The sequence below is a fragment of the Fusarium graminearum genome, chromosome 1, assembly GCF_000240135.3.
Source record: "Fusarium graminearum PH-1 chromosome 1, whole genome shotgun sequence".
Classification (NCBI taxonomy): Eukaryota; Fungi; Ascomycota; class Sordariomycetes; order Hypocreales; family Nectriaceae; genus Fusarium; species Fusarium graminearum.
This window is the reverse complement of record NC_026474.1, coordinates 5,682,401-5,699,226: the sequence shown is the minus strand read 5'-3', so window position 1 is coordinate 5,699,226 and position 16,826 is coordinate 5,682,401. Positions and strand designations below refer to the sequence as shown.

Genomic DNA, 16,826 nt, shown 5'->3' with positions numbered 1-16,826 from the left:
TAATTTAGTCCAAGTTGGAGAAATTCAAAACCTCCATATCTAAGCCAGTCCCAATAAAATACATATCACTCATCTGCGACCCTTGGGACAAGTCTAAAGGCAGATCCAGAAAACTACCACTAACATCGAGTGCGTCAGCTCCTGCCAATGATTCATCCGTCAAACAGATTGTCGATGAAGAACCTGTAGGGCTTCCCGACAGCGGCTCTTGGGTGATTGCTGGTTTGTCAATCCATCTTACATCCATACTGCCAGACTTCTCCTTCGATAACAGCGGCTCCTCATGAAGACGCCCAAAAAGGTCATCGACCATATGATTCTGCTTCTCCATAATCCGATTGTTCCGTTTTTCGATATACTCATCACATGTAAATTGAAGCTGTTCCACGACATGCCGATAATACCTGGCGATGCTGTCATGCTTCTCGAACCTTTGCAGTATTTTCTCCACGGTTTCCAAATTGGCTTGCAGCGGAAATACGCAATCCAGATCTGCAAAGGTAGCAAGAGCCAGGGTCAAAGCAGCAGTGAAAGCCGAGTTTACTGGGAAGGGGAGTCGTTTGGGTAGGTCTTCCCTTGACAGCAGACACTGCAGTAAGCGAATGGTACGGACAGCTGAATTAACTGAAGCGTAAACGAGAGCTGTGTCAGAATTCGATATTGGCGGTACCTCCGCTTGATCTCCATAGTGACCTTGGCCGAGTCCCACACGTATTGTCTGTGTTGAGGCTCGCTCAAGAAGAACAGGCCGAGTCAGCAGCATAATCGACCAGTAGTATGACTCCTTGATATTGGAGAGTATCAGGCTGGGTACACATTCGCAACCCTCACCAAGTTCCGCAGATTCAAATCCATCGGCCTGCAGGCCGCGCGGCATGCGAGCTGCCCATAAACGATGTTCCTGAGTCATTCTTGCGATAAAGTTTCTTATAGGCTTGGTAGGTCTATGGGCCTCTCTCAAAACGTCATCAAGAATAGCTGTAATATCGATAACGGAAGAATAGCCCTGCTCAACCTTGGTGTTACGGTTCTCTGTTGTACAAACAGGCCGACCTAAAGAACCACTGGTGAAGATATCAAGCATCCGTAATGCTTTCCAAAGTCGATCACGGAAGGCGTAACTCTCATGGCTCATCAATGATGGCTGGTTCACTCTGTGAATACCCATGGAGCACGCACCGCGACACGCAAGCCCGACAGACTGATACGCCGCGTCTCGTCTACCTATGTTCAGCTGGTAGAATGCGATCAAGCTGTGACACAGTATGGACTCAAGGCTAGGTTCCTCAGTCAACTCGAGATTGGTTAGGTACCTTGCATAAGAGAAATATGCATTGGCGGTTGCATCTTCATCTTCTGAACAAGCCAGTGCACCGTTTGCCAGAATCAAGTAACATAATGCGGTTGAGAGGCTCGTACTTTCGCCGTGTTGACCAAGCCACTGTAATATTTCGGTTTGAACGTCCACTTCGTAGAAAACACCTAGCAAACAACTTGTTGCTCGCATACTCCAACTCACCAGAAAGCTTGCTCGAGCAGGGCTAGGCTTCGGTGGGGGCTTGGGAACCTCATCCAATGATGTAAAAGGTGAAGTGGAGGTGTCATGATAGGTATGATATTGTATTGGCTGATCGACGAAGGGGCATGACCCCAGAGTCCGGGCAACTAGTTGGCGGATTTGCTGAAGGAAAGACTCGTTGGCTGATTCTCCGAAAAAGACAGAGCCTCTCTGGTCGTCACGCGCTAGGCGACAAACATGGGGGAATGTGGTGTCCAGGTCTGGAAAGAAGCTCATGGACTGGCTTACTGCCTGATCAGCCGTTTGGCTTTTTGTCTCGGCCACAGGATTCAAGATTGAGTCCGTGAGCGACTCTAGGGGACTTCTCAGTTGAATGTTGGCATTTTGGCGTGAAGAGAACCCCCCACGGGACTTCGAATAATGGCACTCTGCGTCAAGATGTCGTGCAGCGCATCGTCGACATGGTACGTTGCCATCACATCGCTCTTTGCGGCGTTTGCAGTTCTCGCATGCCATAGCACAGCGGCGACGCATGCTACTATCGACCTTCTTGGTAGGCATTTAAAGAGTTTGATATGTGGATGATGTGGATACTTGGTACTCGTACGTTATAAATGACTTGATATGTCGTTAGGTAGAATCAGGAAGTGAAATAACGAAAGTGATACGTTTCACGTTTTTAAGCCCTCTGTATCCTGCCTCCAGTAAGTTGCATAAGTAGGGGCTATCAGTTACGCAATCAGACCCACTTTTCCTATATTTACTATGTGAGTATTCTAGAAATTAGGGGGCTTGTAGTGTCTATCCCTCTATATTATAGCTTGCCTTTTTCCGGCCAATTACAAAAGTGATGTTTTGATACAGATGCATGGGCCACTTTATCGTATCGAAGGGCCGCTACTTATGCAATTTACCGTAGTGTGCCGAATAGTCTCCGATCGAAACGCCAGGAAAGTGTGGGGGCTCCCGCCCAAGCAGCACTTAGTCCGTGCTACAAAACGGGTTCCAAATATGAAGTCTGTTCACTATACAAGACGCTCTGCATGGAGTTGTGGTGCGAACTGGAAATAACTGCAAGAACAGCTGCAATAACTATGAATATCAATTTATTCCAAGATCAAATATTTACTTCATAATAATATCTTATATATCTACTAATATAAACCTAATATAGACTAGTTTATCCCTTGGAAACCTAACCTATCACATAGGGTCGGCAGACTTTTGTTACACTACTGTAATCTTGCAGATCCGGGAGTCAGATTTAGGCAATTTTATAAGGAAAAATGGTTACTAAGCGGGCTACCCGCTCCTTGTAAAGGCCTTCTGGCCGCCAGTACGGTGTATCCAATCTGGTACCTGGTTAGATCGGGGTAAAAAGCTCAGACGAATCCACATACAAAAGTCCAGAGGTTGAGGTGTGGAGCTTCGTCTTCACGGACTTTAAATAAAATCCCCCCCTCCGTCTCGGGGCTTCGAGATCGCCAAAATGCCGATTACCTTAACTCACAACACATTTCAATCTCGCCATTAGACCACAATCCGCTCCCGGTTGGTTAAAAAGCAGTGTGGTGTGGGGAGCATACTGTTAGAACAGCAAGCAGGGTTAGGGCTTCTTCCAGGCAACGACAGCTTCCAACCTTTATTGCTCAGATCTCTTGACAGCCTTGTTAATGATAGTAACCACAAGGAGCAACAAACTTGTGAAGAATGACAAGACTCTTACTAGAACTCCATCTAGATCAATCGTCTTGAGTAGTGTCATACAAATTGGCTTCTCGCTCTTGTGTAGACGTATGTCTACTTACAGGTTGGGATGTACCACCGCTTTTAGCGACCCAAACAAAAGAGCGGTCAATCATCTTTTTTCCATATGCACCGCAACTGATTTGTATCTCTCCGGCAGTAAGAGGCGAAACTGACACCAACTTCTGAAACTTGAGCAATTTGGGCAAGGTATCGGCCGTGTCTTCCATGGCTTGGTTGGGCAAGTAAACTGCGCGGTATCAGTGGTAAAATTGTAGCGACCAAGATTACCAGCTATCTTATGGGCATAGAATAGAGGGTACCATTTTTGAAGATAAGAATTGGTCCCTTCTGAAGACGAGGGGGCAAGCAGTCGGCGAAGGCGCTGCTTAGTGACGCTCCCCTTCGCCAGAAATGCCAAATGAGTTTTCATATCCACGAGATTCCTCGCCCCAATTTGCCTATTAATCTGTACATAGCATTAAGTATATGTTTAAGAGAAAAAAGTAAAACTTAATTTACCTTTGACCCACTGCCATCTGCGGCTACCAGTATATCACAACGCCTTTGTTAGCAAGCCCGTTGGTGAGCAGCAAGACTGCCAGGCCGCTGCCAAAAAATGACAACCTTGACATGACCCATCATTGAGAAGCGAGCAAGTGAAGAAGTGTGCGGATGTTCAATTGAGGTGCATTTCTAGTCTAAGAAAAGTAGGATAGAAGTAGTAGTAAATGATTCAGTGACTACAGGAATGTATTGACTGCCAATCCATTACCATCCGTCCTGGCGAAAGCAGAAACGAACAGCCGAGACTACCAGCCGGGATCCGTAAAGAGTCTACTCCGCATCTGGGAGCCGGCTTCCGGAGATCAGCTTGAGACTCCGGTCGAATTTTACAAGTGGAGCAGATGGGAACACCGTAATGATCTCCTAGATGGCGGTGCATGTATGATTTCGATGAGTCAAGAGGCAATTCCAAACAACACTTCCTGCGCCCTCTTTCCGAGTCACATCCGGTGACACTTCCGAACCACATCCGATGGCACTTCCGGAAGCCTCCCAATGGGGTTTCCGTACGGTATTGTAGCGAGATGTTGCCGAATCAGCCTCAGCATCTGCTTTACATGGCAGGCACCTGGTGGATTCCTGGTCGTCTAATGCATTATGAATGCCTATCATATTTCTTGTCAAAGATTGTATTTATAGGATGAGATGGCCGCGCACCATTCGATAATTCACCTTAGACTATAACTCATTTCCAACTGGTCTGCCTCCATTCTATTCTAACTCGGACCATTCCCAAGCAACAAAGATGAATCAGACATATGTATGGGCTATAGCCCAAACAGAGACTTTATTCCAGAGTCACAGCCGAAATAGTCTCTGGGGCTATTTTCTTGTGATATCGACCGCGGGGTATCTCCTGTACTGGGCTTTTGACAGAACCTACAAGCTTCATATGCACCCCCTCGCCAGTTTCCCCGGCCCCAAGGAAGCTTGCGTATCACAGAAGTGGCTTCATCGAGTATCTGAAGAGGGTAGCCCTGAACGTGTTTTCGAAAAGTTGCATCAGAAATATAGTAAGTATTGGTGTACGCTTTCCCTCAAGCATTCTCTCTGCTGACCACAAGACGCAAGACTCTAGAGCAATCAGGATTGGCCCCAACGAGTTACATATCGACGATGTCACGCTTTACAAGTCTGTGTATAATCAGAATGCAACTTATCTTAAACACGAAGGATTCTATGGCGGTTTCAACGTCCCGCACACCGTTTTTGCCGAACACGTTCCTAGTCTCCACAAAGAGCGACGACGACGCCTGAATCCATTCTTTTCCCGTCGTGCTATTGAGAAGCTAGAGGATTTGCTCAAGGGAAAGATCGGACAACTAGGAAAACGGATTGACAGCCAGATTGGCCCTTACAATATCTACAATGCCGCAAGGTGCACCACCGTCGACATCATCTCTCATTACTGTGCCGGGAAGCCACTCGGTCAACTCGAGAAGAGCGACCAGAATTTTCACGGTGACTTCCTGCAGTCCTTTGATTCTCTTTCCAAGGTTCTCTGGAAGTTCATGTATCAGCCGATTTTCCGAAAGATCATCACAAGTATTCCCGACTCCATCGCCAAGGCTGCAGATTCGGAGACTCGCACTATGCTGACGCTATATGATGCGTGTCGTGCGGCAGCAATCGAATACAAAAGGAGCCCACCACAGTCTGACCATGCTACTATTTTCTCCTGCCTGTCAGACCTTCGAGAGGAAGATATGGGAGCTGAAGCGTGCGACTTGCTCATAGCCGGATCAGATACTACAGCGTACACAATAGCGTCATCTATCTTCCACATCAGTCAGAATACTTCCATCAAAAGAAAACTCGTCGAAGCTCTGGATGCGGCGAATATCAATGTGGAGGAGTTGCCGTCCTTAGTGGAGTTGGAAAGGATCGAGTATCTAAATGCTACAGTTCGCGAAGCCATACGATTTGCCATACCCGCGCCTGGCAGACTTCCACGGGTGGTTCCACACGACGCCAAGCCTCTTGTTGTTGACGGCCAAGTTATTCCTGCGGGCACCGTCATTGGGATGTCCGCGTATACTATGAATTTCAGCAAAGAGTTATGGGGTGAGGATGCTGCAATGTTCAATCCCGACCGATGGCTGGGTGTTAACGGTAAGGCTATGGAATCCAACATGTGCTCATTCTCGAAGGGCATACGAAGTTGCCTTGGGCAGAACCTCGCAAATGCAGAGATCCATTACAACCTCGCATATATTTTTGGAAAATACGACGTCGACTCGGTAACCAAGGGGGACAAGTTGGAAGTCTTCGATCGGTTTGCAACCCACGTGCCCAGCCATAATATTATGGTGGACCTACGACGACGAGAGAATTCGGCCAGATAGAGTGCTAGCTAACTATCTCTAGCATAGGTAGTGAGTTGTATGGTTATATAGATTGTTGGGAAATAGAGTTGCGGTGGCTGATGTGGTGGAGATGTTGTTATTTTTCGGTCTGTGTAGAGACCTCTATTGTTGATATTTCTGTGGACTTTACTAGGACAGCTAGAACTCTTTTGTTACGACGGTGCCAGTGTTTATATAAATTATATAGATTGTTTATGTTTCAGCATTATTTAAACTAGCCCTATGCATAATTTTAACATTCTTCATATGTGCTTTTGATTAAGAAACCTGTCTCTGCAAGCTGAGTCTTCTGTCCCATCTTTTTACAATATATTCTAACGGAAAGCCCTAGGTCCTCCCTGGAAATAAACATTTGGACTTTGCATCCTTTCTTATGCTAGTCTTGTTGGTAGTACGATATATGTACGGTGCACCCCAGCTACACTGGAAATTCTAGAGGAATAGGGATAGGACCTGGACTGTCTTCATTGTGCCGGGTGACAAACAAGTTACCATGGCTGTGAAATAAACAAATGCGAATACTAGATAATTCCATAACTGTAAGATTATCATAAGGAATAAATCCGTCCAAGTGCGCAATTACATAGGTTAATTACATCTTCATTTAATTGAATACTGCTGGTAATGCAATTTGTATGAGTCTCCTTTCAAAACAGAAAATCTTAATACCTCCTAATGCTAAAACTGTTTATATCTCATTATGGTCCTTAGTGATGTCCTCTAGCTTTCAACTTGGACGTGTACACTGGGCTCTTGCTATTAATCACTTGGCCGTGCCACATAAATGTTATATCCAAAACAGCCAATTTATCTTGCTTTATCAACAAAAGGCGAGCACGCAGCCTGCCAAACCGTCGAAACAAAAAGAATGGATCATGCGACGAGATGAGCGACGTAAACCTCGGGTACCCTTCCCTGAAATCCTCAACTGAGAGGTTGTTAGAAGCAGTAACGCTGGGTAGGGGTAGTTCCGTACTCTTTCTGCTCTGAGGTTTCACTGCATGAGTTGAGGGGGCAACCACCGGCAGAGTGGGAGGTGCGGCCATTTCGTCGTTGAATAGGGTATAGGCGTAAGGATTCGAGATGGTGGGATTGAGTGCTTGTAATCTGACGGAAAATATGGCGAGGCATTTATCAATATGCAGCATGGCGTTTCGTTTCGCAGCCAATGATCTGACAGCACGTCGGGGGGTTCGGTCTCAAGGCGAATCATTATATATATGTATGTACCCGTATTCCAGTAGTTGATGGTTATTGCAATTGTAACTTACAGTCAACATGTCCAACAGCGAAGAGTAAGTGGTTTATTTATTGATTGGCACCAACATATGTTGGTTGGTCTAACATTATGTGATATAGAAACCTTGATACACCCGAACTCATCTCTGGCGGAAAACGTCCGCATGTGAGAACTTATGCAAACGTATGAGACTCGATCAACTTGTTTTCGTCAGGGTGGATTAACTAAACTTTCTCGTAGGTGCCTGCTTTTTACGTCGGAGACAGCGTCTATTACACCCAAAGTAACGGTGTTCGCGATGGACCTTTTCTCGTGGCAACAGCACCTTCAGGTGGAACATGCACTCTCTGCTACAGCAATGGAAGACCCTACCAGAATAATGCCAGGATAAACGTTGGTTTACTGGAAGCCAATTAGGGTACAGAAGGAGGGGGGAGGGTATCATCGGTGCGTGGGGCTTTTTAATGTGGATGAACTGATATGCAGGACTTTGGGCTGCAGTACAGTTTCTGGCTTGGCTGAGGGGGGCAATGCAAAAGATGACAAGGTCTTGTGATTTGGACAGAATCAGGCTGTGCGGCTGAAAGATGAGAGATTACGGAGGATGAGCAGTTCAAGTATCCCTGTCATAAGCTTAATTTTCCCTCACTACGCGGGGGCAGAAACAACATTTACAGTGAGACAATTACACAAAACTTTGTATCTATCATTATGGCTAATCAACCAACACATCACGCGATCCTGGTGGGAATAAATGCCTACCCGGACAGACCCTTGAATGACTGTGTTCGAGATGTTCAACAAATCAAGTCACTACTATAGCAACATACTATTCCGACCAACATCAAATGCTTCACTGCCACTGCGATCTCACTACCTGATAAACCTGGGCTAGAGGAAGATCCAACCCTATGGCCAACCTACAGCAATGTGACAGCTGCCATCAGAGAAGTTACGGCAACCGCACAGCCTGGCCACTGTGTCTATATGCACTTCTCAGGGCACGGTGTCAGGTTATCGCCGATGGGCGAATTTTCTGATTACGGAACTGGAGACCTGGCACTTGGTCTGTTGAGCAGAGATGCGACTAGGGCTCAGCCACTTGGTGGCCAGTTGTTGGCTATATTGCTCAATGCCATGGTGACAAAGGGTTTAGTCGTCACTCTTGTACTAGATTGCTGCTTTGCTGCGAGTATCTATCGACTGGAACGCAAGAACGTTCGATTTCTTCCCTTCGACGCTGCAACATTTGTCATGGACCATGATGAGCCCACCGAGACTATTGCACAAGCCTCTTCCAGCTGTAGAGATTTATCTATGCAACCTAGCTGGCTGATTGATCCAAATGGCTATGCTATTCTCGCAGCCTGTGGTCCTCATGAAGAAGCTACAGAGGTAATACTAGGCGGAGTCGAACACGGCGCTTTATCCTTCTTCCTGGCGCGAAGTCTTAGGGACTTTGGAATGAACAAAAGACATCGGGACGTCTTCTATCGTATTTCGCCAAGTTTCAAGGCAAACAAACTGGATCAGACTCCGGCCTTGTACGGAAATAAGAATCAAGAGTTCTTCGGACCGCACACCCTCGCAACTACACGTTCTGTCATACCAGCCTACAAGAGTAGACAAGAAACTTTTACTCTAGAAGCTGGACAAGCGCATGGATTCAGAGGAGGGGATGACTTCATTCTGTATCCCTCTGGGGTAGTCGATGGAAGCGCCGCACTACACAATAATGTGATAGCTGCTAGAATCAGCAACCTCGGACCTCTCACATCTGTGCTGGGTCTTACGTATGGGGGGAAGATAACCGAGACTAAGTGCGTTGCTGAGCCTCAGTCCAGGCAGTGCTTCCATGATTTCCCCATAACTCTGAGTGACGAGGTTCCCAAACCTGAAGAGTAGATTGCAGCTTTTCAAAGTTATTCACTTGCGGTATACCGTGCTTCAGAAGGGCACCCTGCTTGGCTTAATCTGCAGGTTATTGGTGATGAGTGCAAAATATACAACAAGCACGGTCAGCAACTCAATAATATTCCAGTATTGCAGTGAGGCGTTGTTGGTCCAGAAGACGTTGCTGCTCTATTCCAACACATAGTGCGATACGAATTTGTAAAGACGCTCAAAAATGATTCTGTACCCGCCAGGTTTCGATCCTTATTTGAGGTCAGCATAAAAACCCGAGCTGACGACATCTTCACGCCAGACAACATCGTTGACGTCGAAGAAGATACCCGCAACAAGTATATGTTCGAGCTAATTGTGCAAAACAAATGTCCCGAAGAACTATACCTACACATATTCAACCTTGGCCCTTTCTGGCAAGTAGAAAACGTGTTCTACGGGACTGCAGTGCTTCCCCCGCAGACATTCGAGGACCAATTCACAGGAAAGTTCAGTAAAAAGATGAGGACTATGGTGCCCAAGGAAATGAGGGCGATGGGTTCAAGGCAGTGCGAGGATATTTTGAAGGTGATTGTGACATCTCACCCCACGTCTTTTGACATGTTGGAGCTTCCTAAGATTGGGGGTTCGCCGAAAAAGCCGGTAGTTGATGAACATCGAACAACCATCAAGGAAGCCCCGGGGTGGATGGCCTTCAATTTTCCAGTGCGTACCTCGATGTCGATACTTTAGAATCGGTTACTTTCCATCGAGTATTGTGTGCCATTCTCATGCTTGCAGTATTATGCAATAATGCTTTTAGTCATCTTCCAGCCAAGCTCAGAATCTTCGACCAGTGAGGGAACTAATCAGCTTCTCTATCATGTCTTCGTTTGATACCATTCCCCTGGATATATTGAATCAATTACACATAGGCGTAGGTAATAGTTTCTTAACATGTCGCTTGTTTGAACTTGTGCAATAAACTCAAGTCTGTCCCTAGTACTAATAAGCCAGATGTTGGGTCTCTGGCGCTTACAGACTTACAAGGATCATAGTGCTCAATCACATTGACAGAGTAAAAATTACAGAGACCAGAACTTAGTTACCGCCCAACGAGATAATTATAGATCTTCAGAAGGACCCTGACAGAAACTCTCATGGTGAATCAGGTCGCATTCGTCCAAGTCCACTTTGTACGCAAGGTTCGGCAAGAACTGTCACAGCGTAAGCTTTAGTATTGCTATTATTATACAACAAGCAAGACAAAATGGTTAATTTATGACAGTGTCAATTGTTACAGGGATAGTATTATAGTGCGCGGTTAAAAAGATGCTCTATCGCGGCGTTTATAATGCTTGCTCGTTTCAGGTAATCATTAACGGGCGTTTACTTACATGAGACCTCCAATCCTTGCAACCTGTACCTGAGATATCCCCACTATCAGAACGTATTCAATCCAAGTAGAAGTTCTGAACTGTTGCCTCTTATTGTTAACGAGAAAACGAGAAACATGGACTCCATAACACAGACAATCCAGAAAGCAAGGCAAGCTGCCGACGCTATTCCTAAGCACTCGCCAGACCGACCATCACGCCTAGCTCGCCTTGCCAAACAGCTCAACAGAAAGTACTCGACAAGTGGTGCAACAGCCTACCTTGACGAGGGTATCCGACTTTTACGTATAGCCGTCGACACATCACCAGATAAAGATCCAGACAGAGGCCGAATGGTGCATAACCTGTCTTACCAACTTCACGATAGATGGCTCAGACAAAAGTCTGAGCGCGATCTCGTCGAAGGCGTCTTAGTCGCTAGGGACTCAATCGATGCAACCAAGGATGGCCATCCAGACTTGCCTTTATTCTGGGCAAACTTGGGAACTCTTCTAATAGATAGGTACTATGTAAAGGGTCTCAAACGGGATCTCGATGAGGCGATGGACTGCACACGTGGAGCTCTCAAGGGGATGGACAAACGTAATCCGTTACGTGCTACACTCCTGGATAAACTCGGTGTTACTTTGGGTCACTTGCACTGGAGGGGAGGTCCTGGCCCCAAGGTTCAAGGCTATCTTGAGGAGGCTATATCAGTAAGCCGGGAAGCCGTGGCCTTAACACCCAAGCATCACCCGAGACTGGCTGGTCGATTGAAGAATTTGGGGACTCATCTGGGCCACAAATACCACTTGGCTAAGACAAACAGCGGGCTCCAAGAGTGTATCAAATGTCACGTCGCCGCTCTCCGCGCAGAACAGTCGCCAACACTTCGACGGATCCAGGCAGCTGACGATGTTCTGCCCTACTGCGCCGATCTCAAAGACTGGAACCTAGCCTTTAATGTCGTTACCAGTGCGGTTTCCCTGTTTCCAAAACTCATATTCCGGTCACATCAACATTCAGACAAATTACACATGTTGGGCAAGGTTTCCGGATTAGCATCTGATGCTGCCGCCATGGCCCTAAATGCGGGAAAGGGTCTTGACGTAGTCTTGACCATACTTGAATGTGGCAGAGGGTTGCTTTCTCAGTCAATGGAGGAGATGAGGACTGATCGCGCGAGCTTAAAAGCTCAGCATCCGCAGTATGCAGAGGAACTAGACAGGGTTCGGGGCGCACTCGACTTTCCTCTACAGGCCAACGATTCCCTGGAAGATCCTAAGGAAACCTGGGAGGCCGAGTCAATTCTTCGGAAGAAAGCTGACAAGATGTTGGACGACTTACTCACCAAAATCCGCAAGAAGCCTGGCTTTGAAGACTATCTTCTACCACCCTCAGAAACAGCAATGAGGGCAGCGGCTCAAAAAGGCCCCATAGTTGTTATCAACGTGAGCCAATACCGATGCGACGCGATCATCGTCAAGCCTGACCGACTTCATCTATTACCTCTACCCAAACTTACACTGTCGGCCGTGGAAGACGCTTATATGGCTGAACCCAGCCTACCTTCTGCTCAGCCTTCCGGTCCTTTGCCACAAGGGCCTGTATCCAACAGCAATTATGACATCTGGGAGGCTTTCGTATCCAATATGGGATGGGATGGACCTTTGACAAACCCAGCTTCGAGCGGCTTGAGCAGGAAGCCATCTAAGGCTCTTGGATCGCCCAAAGTCCTCCGCTGGCTGTGGGAAACCACAGCGAAACCGGTATTGGACTATCTCGGCTACAAAGCTATACCAAAAGACGGTAAATGGCCTCATCTATGGTGGATACCGACTGGTAGTCTCAGCAGGTTTGCGATCCATGCCGCTGGTGACTATTACCCTGGGACCTCTGAAACGGTTCTTGACAGGACTGTATCATCTTACAGCTCCTCTATAAAATCCATCATCCAAAGCCGAAGAAGGAGGATTGCAGTACACAAATCTCCTTATGCTCTTCTCGTCGCGATGGAAACCACAAAAGGTTGCAGCTCAGCGCTACCTTTCGCTTCAAAGGAGGTTTCTCTAGTGAGCAATATTTGCAGATCAATGTCCCTTCGTCCACTGCAGCCTGGACAGCAAAAACGGGACATCATCCCTCATTTACGCGACTGCACTATCTTCCACTTCGCAGGCCATGGCCAAAGCGATGACAAAGATCCTTTAAACAGCAGGCTGTTGCTCAACGACTCGAGAAGTGATCCATTCACAGTTACTTCGCTATTTAATACGAAACTGCACGACAATGCACCATTCCTCGCATACCTGTCAGCCTGCGGGACAGGTCGTATGGACAATGATAGGTTCTCAGACGAAGGCATCCACTTGATCAGTGCATGTCAACTCGCGGGATTCCGACACGTGATAGGTACATTGTGGGAAGTTAATGATGAGTCTTGTGTCGAGATGGCAAGGGTACTCTATGAGAATCTCAAGCATCAAGGGATCACGGACGAAGCTGTTAGCCGTGGGTTACATGCGGCAGCGCGTCGTCTTCGGGATGAATGGTCGAGAAAATTCACTAATGGTGGGAGTCGCGGAGGTGTAGCCAGAGGGAAGAAGCAAAGATCCCCAGAGATTCGAAGAAACGGCAGGAGAGACATTATAGCCTGCGACGATGATGATGATGATGATGATGGCACGGAGCCGCTCTACTGGATTCCTTTCGTTCACTTTGGTGTATAGTCAATAGCTCAATCGCGCCTGCTTTCTGAATTAGTTTTCGAAGTATTGTGAGAGTGAACAGATGCATATTCGCGGAGGGTTTTCCATCAGGCTATTCATCTGCTGTGGCAGCTGACGAAGGGCTTTCCTGCGACAGTGCAAGGATATCAGACTGACAGAAGACTGCCAGAATAGTGCCAAGATGTCAAAGCTAGAGAGCTAATATTTCGAGCTGTTTCTTGCTCCTTTTGGTCGGTGATGGTATGATTAATCTGTATATATAATCTGTATAATGATCTCTGTAAGGAAAAGGGCGACTGTGCTGGTTTGTGGGCTACTCTGCTATGGAATATTATTGCCTGGCTTCGAGGGCGTTTAGAGATGACATGTCGACTCGAGGCCTCCAATTGGCTGGTGGTTACTTTTCGATAAATCGGCAATGATGATGTATTCTCTCGTGATGGTCCAACCCGTCGTCAGATGTTGGCCAGTTCCGTCATTCATGTTCCCATGCCTTCCTTTGTGCCCCCAAAGCAAATTGATGATGGCGCATTGTTCGGGGCTTGAGCCATTGTAGTTCCCTTTGTTAAAGGCCGATGTTCTCGAGAATACAAAGGCTTGTATTCAGATAGCTCGAACAGCTCGGCTGAACAGAAGTTTCCCAAGGTGCATGTTCTGAACAAGATGGCCAGAACAGCCGAAGATAGCAACACCACTCTATGAACCAGAAGATTAAAAAGAGCTCTCTTCCCAGTGTATCGTAAATAATCACACAATAGTTATTAATTCGATTTACGCCAAAAAAGAAACCTACTCCACAATGGAATCGTTCACACAATCCACCACGCCTCTCCCAAAACTCCTCACCATGCCCCCAGAGATTCTCTTCGCCATCCTAGACCTCACAGAAACATTCCAATCCAAGATCAGTCTCGCCCGCACCTGCATCCCCCTCTACAACACCCTCATCACCGAAATCTACAAACAAGCCTCCAAATCTCCATCCCTCGCCGGCGCACACATCTACGAAGCCTGCCGCGACGGCAACATCCTCACCCTCGAACGCATCTTCCAAGCCGAAACCCACAGCATCGACCACCGTGCCCAAGAGCGCTTCAATAGACCTCTCTACACGGCTATCCAGTTCTACCAGGTCAATGTTGTGCAGTGGCTTCTTGCGCGCGGCGCAGATCCGAACTATGTAGGTGATTACGATGCGGAAATGCCCATGGTTTTTGACTCTCCCCTACAGTTGGCGGTTCAGTCGGTGCTCATGCCTGGGCTACCTGAGTGGCGTATTCCGAAGAAGTGGCATGAGATGGGATTCGTGATGCCGGGTCGTGAGGAGTGGTGGTGGGCGGGAAGGATGATCATTCAACTGCTTCGTGATGCGGGTGCTGATGAGAAGTCGCTTTATTTGGTACTTGATAGAGAACATCTGGATTGGATACAATATGGTTTGCAGTGTTGTCGTCTTCATCCAGTTTGCTAGAGTGCTTCGCGGTGGTTTTGTGTCTTTTAGCGCTACGTTTCCAAGTTATCTATGCCATAGCAATAATTTTATTCATTTTCAAGTAATTATCTCCTTCAATCTCCATGTCTTGCATTGTGATATGTTTTGCAACTTGTCAATTTGGTCCCTTTATTCAGGTGTCGAGCACTCCGAGACTACATCGCCAGTTCCGAGCCATCATCTGAGCCCTTATCTTTCCAAATGTGCCTAGACTTTGGTGCCTTTGCATTTATACAACGGTAGAAGTGAATTCAGATGGTTTTATTCCATTATCTTGCTGAACGGGGGATTGTTTAGATGATCAAGGCCGCATTATTATCCACCATATTCGCTTTCAGTCATTCTCTTTACACATTCTCTTTACACATTCTCTGTACACATTCTCATCCATACGTCTGCACGTCCGTACCTATTCTTCCACATAAATACTCTTCAAATAGAACAGAATATCATGCCATAGTTCTAATCTATTGTCCAAAATACCCATAAATATACTCAAATGAACAATACCATGTATTCCACATCGATGCATCTTCGTCTATCGTATAAAAGCCACCAGCTGCCCCGGAGTGTCAATCTCTCCAACGTCAACCAACTCCTTACCAAAACAACTCAACTGAACTCGAAAGCAGTAACCGTACCAGAATCTCTCTGCTCATCAAACTCCGTTTGCTCTTGCATAACGCTAACACCAACTGGCCAATAATTTCCCAGTGCATCGACTGCATCAACATTCTGCCACTGCCAGACACTTGCATTGCATTCATTCTCGAGATATCTACCTTGTGTGTTTGCCTAGATATTCCTCTGATATAGAGGCTCTGCTTTCTTCCTTTTCTTTCTTTCTCCATAACCTCCTCATCCAACGACCTCCCTGCGAGCAAAAGCATCCTTCCTTTCTATCCTCCTCGTAGTAACGAAGACACCTTTTACCTCATCCATAACAAAGCACCAGAGTCACGATGAACTCATCATCTATTACCACGACCACCGCCACACTGGAAGGTCTACCTGCTGAGCTCTTGCTCAAGATCATCCAAGTAATGTCCTTTCAAACCGCTACCCGGCTTGCACGCACGAATAAAGCTATGTACACAACCTTGATTCAAGAAATTTATAAAAGAACACAGAGTCAAGGGTGGTTCCCGATGGGGTGCGCATGTGCTACCGGCAATGTCGGTACGATCACACGTTGCTTGGAAGCAGGCGCCCCGGTCGACGTCCATATCCCCCGTGACATCGGGTCCCATCGCTGGAGTGATGAAAGCTACTACCTTGTGGGTGGCTGGCGCCCACTCAGGGAATCCCTATACAGGCTACGCGTCGATACCGTCAAGTTTTTGCTGCTCAACGGGGCTAATCCCAATAACACAGCGGCTGAGGCACGATCTACACAGGTCACAACCCCCCCTCTAGTCTATGCGTACAGAAGAGGGCGTGAGAGCCGCAGGAACGTCGTCAAAGCGAGAGCCATGTGCGTCTTGCTTCTTCTGGCCGGCGCTGATAGACGCGTGCTTGACCCCGTGAAACAACTCGAGGTGCACATTATGTGCTGTGTGGATCGCTGGGTTCCTGTCTCGTGGCGGCGGTAGGTCGACGTAAGTACTCTTTCTCTGGCATATGTTCTACGCTCGCTGTCTAACATATGACAACAGACAGAACTTTTCTACCTTAACTAGGTATCAGGGCGTATGGTTGTTTTTCTACCTTGACTCGGTACTGGGCCAACCATGGTCGTTTTTGTTTTCCATTATCAGTCTGGGCGATGTATTGGCAAATGTATTTTGTAAGATACCAGAACCGGGAGTTTAGGTCACACACAGGAGGATAGGAACAAAGTCTAGTAGACAGAATTCTATTGCTTTTATTCACTGTCATATAAAGGAAATCGCACTCGCTCTAGTATG

The 16,826-nt window shown here is 47.0% G+C and overlaps 8 protein-coding genes across 8 annotated transcripts; 5 read left to right on the top strand and 3 right to left on the bottom strand.

The window, feature by feature from the left end:
- Positions 1-4: 4 nt before the first annotated feature.
- Positions 5-2,080, bottom strand: FGSG_01724 (uncharacterized protein; the record flags this gene model as incomplete). The annotated part of the gene is made up of 2 exons (XM_011319255.1): positions 5-1,441; positions 1,520-2,080. The coding sequence occupies 2 exons, from the start codon at positions 2,078-2,080 to the stop codon at positions 5-7; spliced, it is 1,998 nt and encodes a 665-aa protein (XP_011317557.1).
- A 1,164-nt stretch (positions 2,081-3,244) lies between these two features.
- On the bottom strand, positions 3,245-3,900 carry FGSG_01723 (uncharacterized protein; the record flags this gene model as incomplete). Its single annotated transcript, XM_011319254.1, has 4 exons — positions 3,245-3,256; positions 3,328-3,515; positions 3,557-3,726; positions 3,815-3,900. 4 exons carry the CDS (start codon positions 3,898-3,900, stop codon positions 3,245-3,247), a joined length of 456 nt encoding a protein of 151 aa, XP_011317556.1.
- Positions 3,901-4,577: 677 nt separating this feature from the next.
- Positions 4,578-6,177, top strand: FGSG_01722 (uncharacterized protein; the record flags this gene model as incomplete). The annotated part of the gene is made up of 2 exons (XM_011319253.1): positions 4,578-4,845; positions 4,904-6,177. The coding sequence occupies 2 exons, from the start codon at positions 4,578-4,580 to the stop codon at positions 6,175-6,177; spliced, it is 1,542 nt and encodes a 513-aa protein (XP_011317555.1).
- A 728-nt stretch (positions 6,178-6,905) lies between these two features.
- FGSG_12000 (uncharacterized protein) lies at positions 6,906-7,244 on the bottom strand (the record flags this gene model as incomplete). The annotated part of the gene is made up of 1 exon (XM_011319252.1): positions 6,906-7,244. One exon carries the CDS (start codon positions 7,242-7,244, stop codon positions 6,906-6,908), a length of 339 nt encoding a protein of 112 aa, XP_011317554.1.
- A 232-nt stretch (positions 7,245-7,476) lies between these two features.
- Positions 7,477-9,343, top strand: FGSG_11999 (uncharacterized protein; the record flags this gene model as incomplete). The annotated part of the gene is made up of 6 exons (XM_011319251.1): positions 7,477-7,493; positions 7,558-7,621; positions 7,679-7,831; positions 7,856-7,885; positions 8,004-8,114; positions 8,261-9,343. 6 exons carry the CDS (start codon positions 7,477-7,479, stop codon positions 9,341-9,343), a joined length of 1,458 nt encoding a protein of 485 aa, XP_011317553.1.
- A 501-nt stretch (positions 9,344-9,844) lies between these two features.
- FGSG_11998 (uncharacterized protein) lies at positions 9,845-13,427 on the top strand (the record flags this gene model as incomplete). Its single annotated transcript, XM_011319250.1, has 5 exons — positions 9,845-10,048; positions 10,157-10,178; positions 10,453-10,549; positions 11,087-11,414; positions 11,478-13,427. 5 exons carry the CDS (start codon positions 9,845-9,847, stop codon positions 13,425-13,427), a joined length of 2,601 nt encoding a protein of 866 aa, XP_011317552.1.
- Positions 13,428-14,226: 799 nt separating this feature from the next.
- Positions 14,227-14,898, top strand: FGSG_01719 (uncharacterized protein; the record flags this gene model as incomplete). Its single annotated transcript, XM_011319249.1, has 2 exons — positions 14,227-14,607; positions 14,659-14,898. 2 exons carry the CDS (start codon positions 14,227-14,229, stop codon positions 14,896-14,898), a joined length of 621 nt encoding a protein of 206 aa, XP_011317551.1.
- A 983-nt stretch (positions 14,899-15,881) lies between these two features.
- FGSG_01718 (uncharacterized protein) lies at positions 15,882-16,731 on the top strand (the record flags this gene model as incomplete). Its single annotated transcript, XM_011319248.1, has 2 exons — positions 15,882-16,507; positions 16,599-16,731. The coding sequence occupies 2 exons, from the start codon at positions 15,882-15,884 to the stop codon at positions 16,729-16,731; spliced, it is 759 nt and encodes a 252-aa protein (XP_011317550.1).
- Positions 16,732-16,826: the final 95 nt, after the last annotated feature.